This window comes from Corvus cornix, chromosome 2, assembly GCF_000738735.6.
Source record: "Corvus cornix cornix isolate S_Up_H32 chromosome 2, ASM73873v5, whole genome shotgun sequence".
In the NCBI taxonomy this organism is placed as follows: domain Eukaryota; kingdom Metazoa; phylum Chordata; class Aves; order Passeriformes; family Corvidae; genus Corvus; species Corvus cornix.
In genome coordinates, this window is record NC_046333.1 from 105,554,719 (window position 1) to 105,572,492 (window position 17,774).

General features: G+C 38.9%; 1 protein-coding gene across 1 annotated transcript; it reads right to left on the reverse strand.

Annotated features, from left to right (window-relative positions):
• Positions 1-636: 636 nt before the first annotated feature.
• On the reverse strand, positions 637-15,730 carry CLUL1 (clusterin like 1). The gene is made up of 9 exons (XM_010396430.2): positions 15,637-15,730; positions 14,603-14,712; positions 13,146-13,294; positions 11,273-11,440; positions 8,966-9,410; positions 7,562-7,699; positions 4,257-4,471; positions 2,981-3,151; positions 637-1,169 (listed from the first exon to the last, which is right to left on the reverse strand). The coding sequence occupies exons 2-8, from the start codon at positions 14,703-14,705 to the stop codon at positions 2,984-2,986; spliced, it is 1,386 nt and encodes a 461-aa protein (XP_010394732.2). The 5' UTR covers positions 14,706-14,712; positions 15,637-15,730; the 3' UTR covers positions 637-1,169; positions 2,981-2,983.
• Positions 15,731-17,774: the final 2,044 nt, after the last annotated feature.

The following is a 17,774-nucleotide window of genomic DNA, read 5'->3' on the forward strand; positions in this document are numbered from 1 at the left end:
TTTGTTAGTATCTCTTGGAAGTCAAGAATTTTTTAAGTCACTTATCTCTCAGATAAAGCCCAGCTTTCTGACAAGTGGTATGTTTACAGGAGTTATGACTGATAATCTCTCGTGATTAGGAGCCTGAAATGTGGAAGGTGAGGAGCACAGAGGACTTTCTTTGCAGCAGGCAGAAAATCATCTTTTCCACTAATAAAAAGAGTGAGATGGCTTTTTTCTTGTATGAAGTTGTATACTTAACATGTATGTATAGAAGCAAAGGAAAACAAAGTGTAAGTAGGGTGTGGATATTTTTCTCTGCTCATATCTAACATAGATGTTTCTGTACACTTCGAAATTAATATGATATATTTAGCAGAGCTGAAGTTGGAAATTGTGCATATACCTGTGTGCAGAAAATGCTTAGAAATGCTGGGCACAGCAAATGAAACCAAATCACCTAGAGCTCTGCTTCTAGCTGAGAGCTATATCAGTTCTTAACCTTCATTATAATTTACAAATACCATTGAAAGCTGATGTGTATAATTTAGGGAGAAACAAACTTCTTTACTGATAAAGCCTGTTAATTAATTAAAAAATGAAATCCAGAGGCAAACTGCTGTTTGTAAGAAATGCCAAAGGCAGAAGACTTACTCATTAGTTCATATTCAGATAAGTCATTTAATGTACACAATAAGCATCAAAAGCAACTGGAAGAAGAAATCTAATATTTTCATTGCAAAATAATATGCTACATGCATATGGAAATCTGGTTGATTCAGACTTAGCTGAATGTGCAACATCTGTAGGGATCAGTGTTGAAAAGGCTTAAGCATATGCTTGAATATAAGTATGCAAATAGAAATTACTTATATGCTTACAGCTGATTATGTCCTTAAATCTTTGCATAACCAGAGCCATAGCTTGTTATCAAAGATTACCTTACTGACAACATAAATAACATTTTTTAAAATAAGTTAATATTAAAATGGATTTGGGTTTGGGTTAAAATATGTCTACAGTCTTTGGTTGATAGCTCATATGTCACAGTATTTACTAAGCAACATTTTATTTATATGCAGCTATTTTAACCATAGTAATTTAACAGTTAGCTATGTTGAGCATAGGGGTATTTCACCTAAAAAGCATATACTTCATTTCAGGAAGAAAGATTTCACACTTCTTCTTTCCTAGGAGGGAAAAAAACAAAAAAAGAAAGATTATTAATTTTGGTTTTGAATGGAGAAAAATATGTTAGAAAAATAAGTATATGTGGAATGTATTGGTGTCCTGCTGTAGAAACATGCATAACATAAAAACCAGACAAACAGATTTTTTTCTCTCTCTCTTTCTGTTCTTATAGATCTGTCCAGTTTTCTTGTAGAGTTTTAACTCTTTTTTATGCATTACAATTACATGTGCTTTAAGTCTTGTGCAAACTGAATGTAAAATGGTGGTGTGATTTTGAAATCAACACCACTTTTCTCAGGTATGAAATGGCTACAGGAGAATCAGACTAAGATTCAGGCTAAAAATCATCATCAGACTACAGAAATAATTATTGCCCTGAAATAATTAGGCCCTGAAGATTAGTATTCTGTGATCTGAAACAGTATTTATTATTTATATTTATAACTGCTTATAAGTTACAGAGAATTTTGAAGAAAAATTGTAGAGAAAGTGTCAGAGCATTTTATTTTATATGTTTATAAATATTAAAATATTTGTGCTTTAAATATAATATACACATAATTTCACCAACATTTACCTAAGCAAAGTACATGGTGAGGTTTATTCTATTATGTCTAAATTCTGCAGCCCACTTCAGCCTTTCTGGTCGGAGTGATTTCTTGCATCGGCTCAAAACTTGTGCCTCTGACCTCAAAAGAATGGCCAGATTTAATACAAAATGCTGAAATCTTCTTCATCTACTTTGTTAATGTGGAATGCTTTTTCCCTGCCTCCTGAGACTTCTCTTTGTGTTCCAGTAATGCTTCAATTGCTCAGCTGAGCAAGTCAGCTATGACCTAAAGAGCAACTGTGTCCAAATCTGGTCCTTCTGAGGAGATCTGGGGACACTGCGGTGGTTTGCCTGAAAGTCTCATGTGTCTTGTGGCTCTGTTCCCCTGGGAGAGACAACTCTGAGCGTCGGAGGCCGCTAAAGCTGTGCATCCCAGAGTCCCCAGGGAAGGGAAACACACAAGTTTTTCACAAGTTCCACAGCAGTGTGATGCCACCTAAAACCATCCCATCTTTCCTGGAAATTCCCTGTGGGAGTAGAGAATATGAAGCGTTTTTCCTCCCTGCCTCTCTGTCTAGTTTTTCTTTCCTCCTGAAATGTCTTAAACATGGAGAGAGGCTTCTTGTGTGTCCTTTCTACAAAACTGGTTGAAGCCCATGAGCAGGATCTTTCTGTGCATGTTCCTGCAAGTTGAACTGTAGCCTCTATTAATAAACACTGTTAATCTGACCAGAATGCTGCTAATGCAGGAATGTTACAGTAAGACAGTTCTTCCAAGTCCTGGTGGTGGTTCTCACTTTGTACTTCATTATCATCAAAAATAATATGAGCAAGCTCTGAAACATTACGGAAAATAAAAAAACCATAATGAATAGTGGTAATTCCAGTCCATTCATGATGAATGAACACAAAGACATGGTTTTCAATGCCAAGACACTGGACTGTGATTGTGAGGCAATTCTTTTCTGAAGGAATATTTATCATCACATTACCTCATCCCAGCTGTTACTTAAAGATCGAGGGTTTCACAGTTTAACAAGTCACATCATTTAATATCATTGTGTCTGTGTTTTACAGGCTAGATCATTGAGTGTTTGTTTGTGTTTTCCATAATGCTTGTGTTTTTCTCGATGTATCCTTTCTGAGAAGACAGCCTTGTGTACACCATGACTGAATCTTGTTCCAACTGAAGTTTATTGCAAGGTAAACACCCCTAATGAAGAAGTGTGTTCTCTATGAGAGCAGAAAGAATGAACTTACCACTTAAAAATTCTGCTTATACAATTGCAGTGCTTTCCCAGCTACGTATTCAATGAACTCAGGACTCTTTGTATCTAAGTTGGGAGGAACTTTAATGGTGAAAGTAGGTGAAGTCAGAATGTTTACATCTACCACGGTTTCGTCTTTACTGGAGGGATCCCCAGGTACCACCTAGAAGAGATCAGTACTTTAGACACTACAAACTACTGTGTGCTTTCAGTTTTGTTTATACCTACTGTGCCCACTGTCTTTAATAGGGGAAAATTAAATAGGGGAATATTTTAGACTTACCTACTTTATTTAAATTGCTTTCTTCTGAAAAGACAGTGGGTGTCTAAATTTATGCCAAAGCTTATTGTAGGTGGTGGAAAGAGCTGACATGGCACTGCCAAGACCATATTAAAGAACTGCATGTTAATATTTATACCATGAGCTACATCTATAAGGAACTTCTCCTAATGAAAACTTCTGAGCTGTCCCACTAAGTTCAATACAACATTTGTGTGATTGAATTTATTCACTCCTGTGTGTTTATCTTAATCAGACTTAATCAGACTTTTTCCTAGAACAGGTATCTCAGACTTAGTTGGGAAAGTGTGCCTGTCTCCTGTTCCTATTTTGTGCTTTTTTTTGGTGGATTGTACCATCATTTTGTATAAAGTTCTGGTAGTAGTAGTAGTAATTCACTATATGTGAGTGGATTTCTGAGTTAGAAGAGAGAATAAGATTTGTCCCTTGCCCAAAGAAAATGGATTGAATTTACGTTGAATGTATCCTTGTGTGTGAGATACAATTAATCATTATGTATTTATGAAATATTGACCAATGCTGTCAAGCACGTGCAGCTTCCACTGCAACAAGCTGTATAACATTTGCGTTCTTTGAACTTTGGAATATCTAGGTACAGCTATATAGCTAGACATTCATCAATCCAATATAGATGTGTTAGTGACTGCTGCAGGGCAATTTATCTGTGAAGGTAATCTGAGGCCGGTCAAAGCTGCTAGTGTCAATTTACTCTTATCAGACAGTGATTCAGGTTAGCCTGTCAGCCATCCATCAGACTAAAAGGATTTAGAGCAAAATGGTTTCTAATCTCAGGAGTTTCAGCTCACTGAGGGATTACCAAGCATACACAAATTCAAGATGAGTAGGAACATTGTGTTGTAAACCCAAACATTACACATGTACAAACATCCACAACCCACAGGAGTGTAAGCACAAGCAAAATGCAGGTTAAAGGCAGCAATAGCTCCCTTCAGAAGACAACCCTTACCTTAACTATGTTGAAAATGTTTTCGGGTCCAATGGTCATGTTGGATAACTCAGACACCCACCCAAATCTTTCTTTCATTTTGTTCAACAAGTAGGAAGTGTCTTCTGTGTGATGCCGAACCACCTGGAGAATCTGTTCATACTGCTCCCCTGAGAGATTAACTAGCTTAAAGGCTTCATCAAACTTTATGTGCAGCTCAGGAACATTTGGGCAATCTGTTAGAAAAGACAGTGTTATGTCTTGTACTTCATCTTTTCTGTCTGAAGGAATGAAAACTGCAGAAAGAGTCTAGCAAGGGGGCATGGTTTGGATTGGTCTTTAAATAATGCTGAAAAAAGGAGAATAATTTTTCTGACTTATTTTGGTAGATTTAGTTTAGGCTCGTAATGATTAAATGGATGCATTATCCCATTTGTTGTATTAAAGTGATTTACCAAGTAGTTCAAGGTTTATATCGTATTTCATGGCAATAGATTTTCTGTTAATGCTAAATAAGATCTGGTAAATTTTACATATAGCAACTTCATAGTTTCCTTACACATAATGGGTTTTTAAAATTATATTTAATTATATTTCATTTTGAATCTGCCCCAGGTATATAGACTGCAAGGCAGGGACTGAGGGAGCAAAATTCCTTCCACTGTAAGAGATCAGTTTTGAGTCCACGTGAGGAGCATTAACGTATCTGAGCTGTGGGACTTGATGAGTCCTGAGGGTATTGGCTGATGTAGCTGGTCTACATGATATTTGAGAAGTCATGGAAGATAGCTGAATTCTCTGGTGGCTGGAAAAAGGGAAATATTTCACTGATTTTTAAACAAGGGTAGTAAGAAGCACCCTGAGGATTACCACCCTGTCAGCCTCAGCTCTGTGCCTGGAAAGATCATGGAACAGATCCTCCAAGAAGCTCTGCTCAGGCACATGGAAGACAGGGAGGTGATTTGAGACAGCCAGCACGACTTCACCCAGGGCAAGTCCTGCCTGGCCAACCAGTCGCTTCCTGTGATGGAGTGATTCCATCAGTGGAGAAGGAAAGGGTTAAAGAAGTCATTTATCTGTACTTCTGTAAGGCCTTTGACATGGCCCCCCACAACATCCTTCTCCCTGAATTGGAGAGATATGGATTTGCTGGGTGGACTGTTTGGCAGATGAGGAATTGTGCAGAGGGTAGTGGTCAATGGTTTAATGCCCAGATAGACATCAGGGACAAGTGGTGTCCCTTAGGAGTCTGTAGTGGGACCAGTACTGTTTAATGGGTTCATCAATGACACGGACAGTGGGATCTGCCAGCAAGTTCACAGATGACACCAAGCTGAGTGGTGTGGTTGACACACTGGGGGATGGGATGCTATCCAGAGGGAGATGGACAGGATCATGAAGTGGGCCCAGGTGAATTTCATGAGGTTCAGCAAGGCCAAGTGCAAGGTGCTGCACCTTGGTTGTTGCAACTCCTGGTATCAACACAGGCTGAAAGATGAACAGATCGAGAGCAGCCCTGCCAAGAAGGACTTGGAGGTGCTGGAGGATGAAAAGCTGGACATGAACTGGCCATATGTGCTCACAGCCCGAAAAGCCTAACATATCCTGGGCTGCATCAAAAGAATCGTGGCCAGCAGTTGAGGGAGGTAATTTTGCCCCCCTACTCTTCTCTCTTAAGACCCCTGGAGTACTTCATCCAGGTCTGCACTCCTCAGCACAGAAAGACATGGACCTGTTTGAGCAAAGCCAGAGGAGGGCCACAAAAACTATTAGAGGGTGAGAGCACCTCTCCTATTTATTAGGACAGGCAGAGAGAGCTGGGGTTATTCAGCCTGAAGAAAAGACTCTGGGGACACCTTATTGTGGCCTTTGAATATAATTTGTGGCCTTCAGCAATTGAAGGGTGCCTGTAAGAAGGATGGGGACAAGCTTTTTATCAGGCCCTGGGGACAAGAGGTAATGATTTTAAGCTGAAAGAGGGTGGACTTAGATTGCATGTAAGCAAGAAGTTTTTTACAATGAGGGCGGTGAAACAGTGGCACAGGTTGCCCAGAGAGGTGGTAGATGTCCCATCCCTGGAAACATTCAAGGTCAGGTTTGGTGGGGCTCTGAGCAACCTGATCTAGATGAAGATGTCCCTGCCATGTTTTCTGGGGAGTTTGTCTAGATGACTTGTAAAGGTCCCTTTAAACCCAAATTATTCTATGATTCTGTGATAGAGGTTATTACAAGGAAGCCTGTATTCCTGTTGAGTGTTAAGACCTAATATTTATCTTGCAATAGCTAGACAGTAGTATGAGACTAGTATCATCTGCCACGAATTCAGAATGGAAGATGGCCGGTTTTTTCTTTACTAAAATACGGATTTTAAACAAGAAAAATTTTTATACAAAAATTGCTCTGTAAAAATTCAGGGTTTTTTCTGTCAAATAGGATTATCAAGGGGCATCTCCAAGCTGATAGTACAGTAACAAACTGGTATCTGCAATATGTGGGTGTAGATAAAAAGATATTTATAATGATATGATATTATTTTAAAAGTACTTCATTGTATCATTAATGTTTGCCACACTGGAGATATTCTGAAGAAATTTAGGTTTAAGCATATTCCGTGGATTTTAAGATCTAAATAATTCTGGAAAGACAGGTACGTTATCCTGCAGTGGGAGTCCTGACAGCAGTTCTAGGTGATCAGTCTGAAGGTTTTTCAGGTGCCCATGGATGGTGCCGACAGAGCTCTGCCATCTCCTTTCATACTGACATGAAGCCCCCTTTTTGTCCTTCTTGTCAGTTCTCTTTGTGGACAGGGTTCAACAAAAAGTAATTACAGGCTCTTCAGCACTTGCTTTCCTTGCGAGGAGCTGAATGACACCTGAGGTCACCCCTGGTTGTCATCAGGAGAAGTGAGTGTCAGGAGTTTGAGCTTCTCCTCACTTTCTGCTCAGCACTGCTGCACCCAGCAAAGATCGACTGCTGCCTGACATCTTGCTTCTCTGCAGGATGGCAGCTCTAACAAAACATGTAGGTATTTTGTTAGAGACTGTGGGTCGTCTCTTTGGGACACCAGCGGTATGTTAACAACCGAGCTATACTGACACTCTGTGGAGACAGTGGGGAAAGCTAATTGAAATCATCTGGAATGAGGAATGGTTATTGTACCCGTAGTTACAGTAAAAACTCAGTGACTAAATGTTAATTCCAAAAATATGAAAATTAAAGTAGAAAATTAAAACTTCAACATTTATAAACCACTGATCAATGCATTACAGAAAAAAAAAAAAAAACAAAAACAAAAAAAAACAAAAACCGGCAAAATAGTTATTTACCGTGCAGGAGATTGTCTTGACACTTCTGGCATCTCTCATGAAACTGTGGGCATCCAGAGGAGTTCTCCCGAAGCTCACTGCACTGAAGTCTCTGGCGCCCTGACACAATTTTTGAAAACATGCCACTTCTGTCAGGATCTAGAATGAAGTCATAGTATTTTTAGACTGCCATTAAACTTAGAGTCTTTATAAGTATGCATTCATTACCGAGCCTGACTGCTAGAATATAATTTCTTGCCCTTAATCCAAAGTGTTTTGCATAAATCCTCCTTCCCTACTCCTCCTCTTCCCCTCCCCTTGCCCCACAAAAATAAAAGGAATAAATTATTAAAAAGTAGAAGTCAGGAGAAGATACAAATCATGTTTCTTTTCAAGGAATTCATGCCGCTGTAGTATATTCCCTTATAAAGGCACTAATATCCAAATATCCAATATCCCCCACTAATATCCAAACAATTGCTAATATTATTACACATTATTTCTACAACATGTGAGTTCTGGTAAGATCTTTTTGACCCTTAGAAGTCAGGATGTTTCATAATCACATACAGTTAGATGACAACACAGTACCAAAGCTTATTTCTGAGGTAACATGGCTTATGATGCAGAAAAAACTAAAAACCACTGTTCAAGAGTCACTTAACTTTGTATTTTCTGATGATTACATAATGCTTATGTCACCTGCCACTCAGAGTTATGGCATGTTCTCACTCTGATTTCCTTGTAGACAAGGACCAGCATGTATTTGTCCTGTTTGCAATAGTAAAATATGAGGCTTATTTGTATTCTAAAAGTTGGTTATGGTCTTTTTCCTTCACTGAATGTTATCACCAATGGTATGCCCAGAATTTTCTGGTCACCGGAAAACCTGATGGCTGATCTTTGATTGGCTGGTATTTGATTGGCAAACTACATTGCTGCTGTAGCCTGGAACAAGACTTGGAGCTGTCAAGCTGAACTTAACATCATTTGGCAAGGACAGGGATCTGCCTTGTCATCTCACAGAATTACCCTAATTTTTTAGAATTGATGACCATGTCAATAAGAGATGATACAAATCACATCCTGACAAATGCTGAGATTGCATTTGTCAGTCACCCTTATGAAAACCTGCATCCACCCAGAATTTAAGTGCTCCTGAGGAACTCCTGCAAATTCTTTGAGAATTGCCATGAAAATCAGGCTGTGTAGGACCTGTAAGTCCCCTGCGACGTTTCTATGAGATTTCTAGGTGACTTCTACTTGTGCATTTAACTGATAGTTATTCTTGACCCGTAACCTCCAGAGCTTCCTTACGTATCTCACACTAGCATACTGGAAACTGAGTCATTCACTGTAGTTTAGCCATCCCAAAGAGGTTGATGTCACTAACAGTGCAGTCAATTTTCATTTTTTAACACTTGCCTTTGGTTTGTTCTGGCACATCTCTTCTATGATCTCTGTATTCATCAAATACGTCGGTGATCACTTCACTGACACCTTCGAACACCGTCCTACTGAAATCAAAAACTATCTGTAAGAAGCCAGGCATGCCCCAGCCTCTCTGGGAGCCGTCATTTCTGGTAGTGACCTCAGGTAACCCTGGCATACTGGGGGACTCACTCAAGTCCAGGTCAGACATGAAATACGTCTGAAAAGACTGGTCAAATTCTTTCTGCATGTGCATGAAAAAAATGAAACTTCTGTCAAATATTGAGCCTACATCCGATAATAGCTGGCTAAATAAATCTTCCATCTTTGCTAGCTGGGTATCCTCTTTCTCAGGCTTTTCATTAGACTGGATCTCTCTTCCTTGATCCTCATGAAAAGTAAATATGAGTGGAGGTATTTTCCTCAAAAAATCTTCAACCTGTGTGTAAGAAGGAGACAGATCAGCTGCCTGACAAGTTACCAGTTTCTCATTTCTCAGGTAAGTGTCTCTAATTTTTCTCCTTCAAATACTCATAGAAACAATGCACTCTTAATAACTGCCAACACAGCATATTCTCTGAAGTAATTTAAGACACTAGACCCCAAAGAGGGGAAGCGCATTCATTCGAAATCATTAGTTCCAAATCAGATCTGGAGTAAAAAAGTTGCCAGTTGCCCTTTAATCTGTAGAGGCTCAAAGTTATTATCAGCATTTGGGTTTCTTCCAACCGACAATTTGGACTTTATGTTGGAAAGATGTGAGATGCATTTCTGTCTGCTTATGTGCGGTGTAGGGAGCAGAAGGTGATTGTTCTCACTTTGATTTGTAAAAAGCCTGCTCTTTCTCACCAATGGGCAAATCCTCACCTCCTTGTGCAAGCTGAAACCAGCAAAATCAATAAAGCAGTGGCTCTGAGTCTGTGGTTTTACCATGTAAGAGGCCAAGTGTCAATTCTATACAGAGTTCCCTGTTCCTGGGTCTTGGCCACTGGTTCCCTGCTCCCTACTTTCAAGCACTAATTTGGCCTGAGCCAATGGAGTGGATTTTGAGCCACACTCCATGGCATTACGAAATGGGTGAGGGTTAAGAAGTGCCCCGCTAAAACACACACAGAGGGATATACACAGATATAGACAGATACACATATAGATAAAGACAGTTATACATATTAATTTTTTTAAAAAAACTAGATCACCAGCTTGATCTGACCATTAGTGCAGCTCAGAGGGAAGGTGAAATGTGGAACAACACCGCAGGAACAGCGTAAGCCAGTATTGCTCCTGCTGTCTGTGTGTACTCAGCCACAGCTATCATCTTTGTCTTCTTTTCTATTTCTTTTTTTTTCGCAATTACTTGGGTCACAACACATTTCTTACTTTGAATGCTTCAAATAAACCAAATAACTCATGGAGGAAGTTACTAAGAGGGTCAAAGACAGTGGCAATGCAGTGTGTAACTTTTACTGCAATAATTTCAGCATCCACAAACCCTTGAAAGTCCAAAACATCTGTATGAGGTATCTGAGAGTGGTATTTAAAAAGCTAAAAGTATCACCAATAGTCTTAAATTTATTATCTCCCACATTTTAACCTGAATTATTTTAAGAATATGCAGCAATTACAGTTTTGCTTCTGAAGTTCATTGCACTTAAAGCGTATGCCCAAACAAAAAATATGTGATTACAATTTTGTTAAGTCTTTTAGTAATAATAATGTGCCAGTCAGGAAAGCTTATTTTCTGTCTGTTAGAATTAGGGGAATCTCCTTTGCTGACAGGTTCCTTTGTTAAAAGACATTAAGCATTTTAAAGCTGGTTTTGTTACTTAAAGAGTTGATTTAAGATAAATATAGGAAAGAATGACGTTGTAATAAGTAGGTGGGTTTTTTTCCCCATGTAATTTTGCTAACTACAGCTACACTTTTAACTTCACTGATTTTCGGACGGACCATAAAGAATCTATGAGGTATTTTTCACAAACAGTTATCGTGCATCTTAATGCAAGTCCTACTGTGAGAGAAAATATGGTATATCTGGAATGAATCTGTTGGGAGTCAAGGGAGTAATCAGTTTCCGTGGAGTCTTGCCAGGGTGCAACTGAACTCATTTTGGCTCAGCATTCAATGACCATAATCACATGTAATCTCTACCACATAACTTCATATTTCCAGACCCTCCAAATCAAATTAATTTTAGTAAGATTATATAACTGGCAGATCTGGATATTCAGAAAATAAGATGTGCTGTCTCTCAAACTTTGGGTGAACTCAAGAGTATTCCCCAGATACAAAGTTTCTTCCTACCTTTCTCTTAAATGTTGACACACCATGTTTGCAAGTCGTATAATATCTCATGCAGGTACTTTCTAAACAAGATTCACATTCATCCCATAGATTTTTCAAGGATACTTGACATTGTCTTTCCTCTTCTTCCAATCTCGCCTTTACTTCATCCATAAGTCGCAAGGCTTGCTAAGTAAGGAAAAAGATTCAGTTGAGGGCAATTTTCAGATGAGTATTCTAAGTACTCATCCCAGTGTTGATCACTCATTTTGGCTATTTATGGCTCCTCTTTTTGCTAATCTCTAACCACTAGGGTAGGTTGTCTTCTCAGCTGCAGTCACATATGGAGGGAACTGAAAATTGAAAACCTTTTCCTCATAGGTTTTTTCTGATGTTGTTCTCCCAGGGGGCACAGCCTACAGAAACAAACAGATCTCTACAGTCTACCAGGATTTTTGATGTTAAGAAAAAAACTCACCCATCATTCTGTGTAAGAATTCAACCTCCCACACGGTCATGTGTTCAACTTGTGTTATTTTTTCTCCGTATCATCTGAACAGTATTCATCTGTCCCACAAATAGTCCTTTGCTGTTGCTTTTCCTTACCCTTAAGGGATTGATATTTTCAGGCTAGGTCCTTGCCATACATAAAGTCTTTCTCTAATGCAGAAATATATAGAAGTATAGCATTTATGCTGTTTGGGAGCGTATGAATCAAAAGGCTGTAGGGAGGGGCTTTTTTTCCTGCTCTTGTGGAAGTGTGAGGCACTCCTTCCATACTGAAGGGAAACAAGATGCATTTTACAATGCTGCTTCTATTTACTTCATCCACTAGGGCACAAAGCTGAGCAGGTCAGAAGCAGCATTTTTGGAATAGACTTGACAATGGAAAGAGAGAAGTTCTTCCTATTGAAGTAGAATGCACATCATCAATTTCTCTCTCCAGCTGCAACATATTTTAATAGTTTTGGTTTCCAAACAATGTTCCAGGTTATCTCTAAGTATGACAAAAGCCTTTTAATTGGTGGGGCTTACTCCTTTTTGTCAGCATTCCAATAGGGAAAAGACTCACATAAAAGAAAACTTCTGTCAGAATGTGCTTGATGGACACAGTAACTGCAGTTTTCATAATCTATGTTTAGTTATTTTCTGATCTTTCTAATACATTTATTCAGTGTTTTATGAACTCTCACTGTGGATGTAAGTCCTGTGTAAATGAAATCATCCACTAAGATCTGACAAAAGTGTTGATGGTGGGAGTGCACTGGTGTTCCTTAAGATGTTAGGAAGCTGTCAGGTACTTTTTGGCTTGCTAATACAAATAGTTTAAACTAACTAGCAGATGTTGGGCCAGAAAGGAATTTTCCTTCAGCCTCGTTGAAACAAAGTTAGGATATTTGTATTTTTTAAAATATACAGTAAACTTCTGTTTCTTCAGATCATCTGAGCACGTGGCTCTGAGCCCAGGCATTGCACTGAGACACTGGAAATTTCCCTGATTCACTGTACTTTCTTTAGAGCACATTATCATTTGTGGCTTTGATATTCTCCTGCAGGTCTGAAGTTTGCAAAGGAAGCTGGAAAACATCGTGTGTCCTCAGGAGTGTAGAGACATGGAAGGCAGAACTGCTGGACCTTCTGCACAAAACACTGTTCTACAGTGGCCTGCAGTTGCCTTGGTGTGAATTCAGTGAAGCAGGGGTTTTTAGAAACAAGCAGTAAGTGCAATTTTCCTCTGCTAGTGAGACAAAGGGGCAGAAGCAGATTTTCTCTTGATCCCATGACTGCATAAAGAGATGTACTCTGCTTGTTTTGTACATACAATGTGGTTTATATTCTTTCCAGAATAAACATTAAAAAAAACCCAAACCAAACATGTATGCACTTATGTTACCTGTTTTTCTTCACTGCTCTTCTTCAAGGTTTTCATCAGATCTATGTGCTTATCTTCATTTCTTTCCATCATAATTTTCATCTGCTTAATACCAATCAAAGCTTTCTTCACCTCTTCATCTACATACTTCTCTCCAACTTCAGATAATTCTAAAAAAAGCCAAATTATATAGTAACTTAATCAGATTTTAACACTATTGCAAATTGTCACGCACTGATGCTGAAGCAGAGTGAAATCGCTCTGTGTTTCCCTACAGTGGGAGAGCCAAATCTGAGATAGCGAATGCTGAGTAACACTGAGACAAGACAATTTCCATCAGATAAGAATCTGGCCCAGAGCTTTTGCAAGGATCATCTGTATGTAACTCAGTATATATATTCAGCTGTCCCACTGCTGATTACTGAATCCCAGAAAAATTGAGGCTAGAAGGCACCTTTGGAGATCATTGAGTCTGCCTCCCCGCCCCACTCAAAGCAGGGTCAGCTACAGCAGGTTGCACAGGTCATCATCCTCGGTTTTGGGTATCTCCAAGGATCATTCATCAGTTTTGTAATGACATAACCTTTATATTTATCTTTGGTCTGGTAGAAGCCTGGGACAGCTTCCCTTTACATTTTAATAATGCAGATTACAGGTGCCTTCAACCTGTTTTCATAAAAATTCAATTTCTAAACTTCCTGTGAAGTAATGACCATAAAGTTTTGGTGAAAACCTGGGCTGGGCCATGTGTTGCACCTTGAAGATCTGCATGACTGCCTATCCTTTATCCGTAGTTGTTTTCTTTGTGGAAATACCCTATCACTGGACCTATAGAAAACAAGTAAAATCACATCACCTTGAGACTGCCAAAAACACATTGATCACTTCTTCTCTTATATCTTTCTTCCTTAACCCTAACTCTTTTTTTGTTTATTACAGAAATCTTATTAACATAGACTGAAGCACAGGGTTGTTAAATGGCTGATCCTCCATAAAGCCATGCTTAGAGGTGTGTGTGTGTGTGTGTGTGTGTGTGCAGAGCAGCTGCTATTTTCTAAATTAAGTAATTTTATTGGAGTTGTTTGTAAAGCCACCTTTTTCAGTGAAGTATGTAAATGTAGAGTAAATATTTTCAAAGATAATTTAAACAAACAAAATAGTTCAAAATCTGTTGAATTGAATTATGGGTTTGGTTTATATTCTGATGATCTGCAAGGAACCAAATAACCTATAAAAATCCTGTAAACACTCTTTTTTTTTTTTTTTTGGCAGGTGATACTTATCTGTGAATCCCTTTGCTTTCTCATCCTGCTTGTTCTTATCTTCCTGTTGTGTGTGCATGTATTCATTCATGCAGCCAGCTTTATTGTGGTTTCTAAGCTCCACACATGGAAGTGGAACTTCTTGATGCCAGTGAGTGTGGAAATCAAGATGCATTACCCAGCTGGAGACCTGGGCCCAGCGGCTTCCATACGTACGCTTAAGGTTATCCCGGAGATTCATGTCCTCCTGCTTCATCGGTACGCACTGGTGACCCTTCAGACACAGCACATGTATTATAAGTATCCAAGAGGACCTCATGTTCTTTCTGTTAAAGAAAAAGGTCAGTGCAGTTACATGTAAACCTTGTCAGGAAGCTCAAATGTCTAGGTATACTAAGTAAATATAAATACTAAATATAATACTAAGTATCTTACAAGATCCCATTAATTTTGTCTTATCTATAGTTTCTGAGGTGTATAGCATGCACCTAAATGCTACTCTTGGTGAAAACACGAGTAAGACGCTTGACCCCATTTGTAATTATCTATTTCGATTAATTAGATGAATTCCACTGAGTTTGCACAGTGATTAACAGAATCAGGACATGTATATATAAAACCAAAAGCTTATGCTGCTCAGTCTGTCCCTTTTCTACTTTGTGAAACACACTAATTACTGATCTCATATTGTGTCCTTAGTTCATATTATAAATACATCCATGCTAAACACTATTGCCAGTTTCAAAGAGGGAAATTTCTGGAATGTTGTTTGCTTTCTTGTGTCCAAATATGCAATTTCTTTCAGAATAAGCCTTAATATAAGAGACGCAGCAATAGGTGTGCCAAGAAATTGGCAACTAGATTAGTTTTGTAAACAAACTGATCAACAAATGAAAGAAATTCCTGCGAAATAAGGGAAAGAAATGCCATTTTCTTTATTTCCCTCCTAAGAGCAGAGGCAAAAGGTTTATTTTTCAGAAACCATGCAACTGCACTTTATAGTTCTCATCTGATTAAGTGAACACAGTATGCAAGTGCCTTGTAGTTAGCCAATATAGCCTTCTTGGAGATGCAATTATCAGCCGAAAGAGCATATGTAAATTAAAAGCCTGGATTTGTTTCTAGCCTGGATTTACTTCTACAGTTACTTGCATATTATACCTTTGCATTTATCGCGAAAGAACAATTAACTTTGCAAAGAAATACAAACACATGACCAAAGAAAAGTAAAAAAAAACAAGTATATTTACCATTAATACTGAAACACCTCTTCTGTAAAATTGCTCCCTGCGTCAGGAAGGGGCTGGCCTGTGTTCTGATCTAATTTCTGGGAGTGTCAGGGATTTTGCCATGTTCTGTTTATCTGATGAGAAGGTACTTAATCCTATTAACGGGACATTTAGTCATTAGGCTGGAGGATTTTGCATGTTTGGGACTTCATGATCATCTCTGTGGGCAAAACCACCAGGGGGAGTGTTGGGCAGACTTGCCTAATTTAATGTAATTTGGAACTGCTACTTTTCTGTAGTCAGTAGCCTTTTGTCATGCTAGCTCTTCCATCGTCTTGCTTTTTACTTTAGGAGACACCTGCAGCTTATGTTATTAGTGAAATTGATACCATTAGTTTGGCTAAAAATAGCTCTCAACATTTAATCTCTTCAGCATAGTTTTAGCTTGCTAAAAAAACCACTGCATTATGTAAGGGCCTTCTTTGTACACCTTCTGAAGCTACAGCAGTTGAAAAAAAGTCAGGAATCCAGATGCAGGCTGGCATATGAGCAGATTCTGGAATGAGATAAGCAATTTTTGGCATTTTGTACATCATTATACTTGTTTTGAGGGTTTGCCCGCTTAATGCTATTTCCTTCAGTTTCTCCATCTCTGTGAAATATGTCTGAGATCTGACTTGTACAAAGTTTTGGATACTTTGAAATGAGATATTTAAATACTAACAGGTGCTTGATATAAAATACAGACAGATATTGTTAGCAAATGATATCCCACTTTGTGATACTCAGCAATATTACTCCCTTGTAATCGAAGAGGAGGTGGGGAGAGTGGGTGTCTGTAGCCCATGGTCTGTGACAGCAACTTTAAAACATTCTATTCTGTTTACCTAATCATTCATAAAAGCCAATTGATGATTGATGGCTAAGATCTAGCATGATTAATGCTGCTTAGGCAAGAGATTTGAGGGATTTATTTTTAAACACATAATCAGGAAGAGTGAAGGATCTGTTAGCTCTAATGGGAACTGCAAGTCCCCAATTTGCACTAAAAATTAAGATAGCTCCACAGGTTTTTTTTCTGAATATGATGGATTGAATGGAATATGTATTTTGTTGTGATCTCTATGAATTGCTGGCTCGTTGAGTTGCTGCTAACCCCTTGACCAAGACTCATCACTACCCAAAACATTTCAAGTTCTATTCTCTGGAAATACCAAGCAGGCACCCTTGCAGACCTCGCAATCCCCTGGCCAGACTGTTTCTTAAGGATGCCTGGGTCTTGGGCTGAAGTAGAAGGGGCAATCTCTCTTTCCCTCTGAACCTCATGCTTGGCTCAGGAGAGTGAAAATGGAAAATACATTTGCATAAAGGAAGACAATCTAATACAGACACTTGTGAAATGTGTGCTATTAGCCTACATGTGTAATGAAATCTAACAAAGACTTCAATCTTTCAGTACAAGGGCTTGTCCACTCATTTTTGACATTTCTCTTTGCTAATATTCATTTACTAGTAGCATTCGTTTGCTGGTCTTTCTGAGTCTGACTTTATATAGGGAAAGCTTTACTCAATCTAGAGTAAAAAGGGTTATTTCAACACGTCACTCACAGTTCACAGGAGCTTGTGAGAAAGCAGGTGGCCCCAGCCCTGTGGGGAGGGAGAGCAGCACTCCTGCCCCAGGGGAAGAGGCTGGGGGATCTCTGGCACAGATCCCACCACTTATTTTCAGAATTGTCTGCTTTCTGAAGGTCTCCTTGGGAGTCTCTGGTCAAGTACACACTTGTACCTTGCAAAGCCAGTCCTTAAGCTGATGCTGAGACGTAGAGTCCTGGTGTGTGTTGGGCTCCTGTTCTCAACTCAGTTAATTTTGAACATTGCAAAGTGTCTTGCACCGTCTTAGATGTTACTCCTCACACTTTATTCTAGACATTATGTAACCACATGGAAATAGGCACTGCTGGATGTTATCTATTTCTTTTTACAAAACCACAAAATCCTAGCTCTTTGCTCTCCTGTTATTTCATATATATCTGATGGCTAAAAGAGGAGGTGTGAGGAACCCAAGGGCAAAACTGATAGAGCTAGTATGTCTGTTAAATTTAATCTTGGGCTTAAACTTAACCTTAGAAGTGCACTTAAGAACACAACACCCTGTTCCT

Bases quoted from the DNA above. Each gene is read 5' to 3' on its own strand.
- CLUL1 (XM_010396430.2), bottom strand. From the start codon at position 14,705: ATGAGGTCCTCTTGGATACTTATAATACATGTGCTGTGTCTGAAGGGT. The intron at 9,411-11,272 runs GTAGGAAGAAAC...TCTTACACACAG, and splicing joins TGTCAACATTTAAGAGAAAG to GTTGAAGATTTTTTGAGGAA. The intron at 7,700-8,965 runs GCAAGTGTTAAA...ACTTCATTCTAG, and splicing joins TGTGCCAGAACAAACCAAAG to ATCCTGACAGAAGTGGCATG.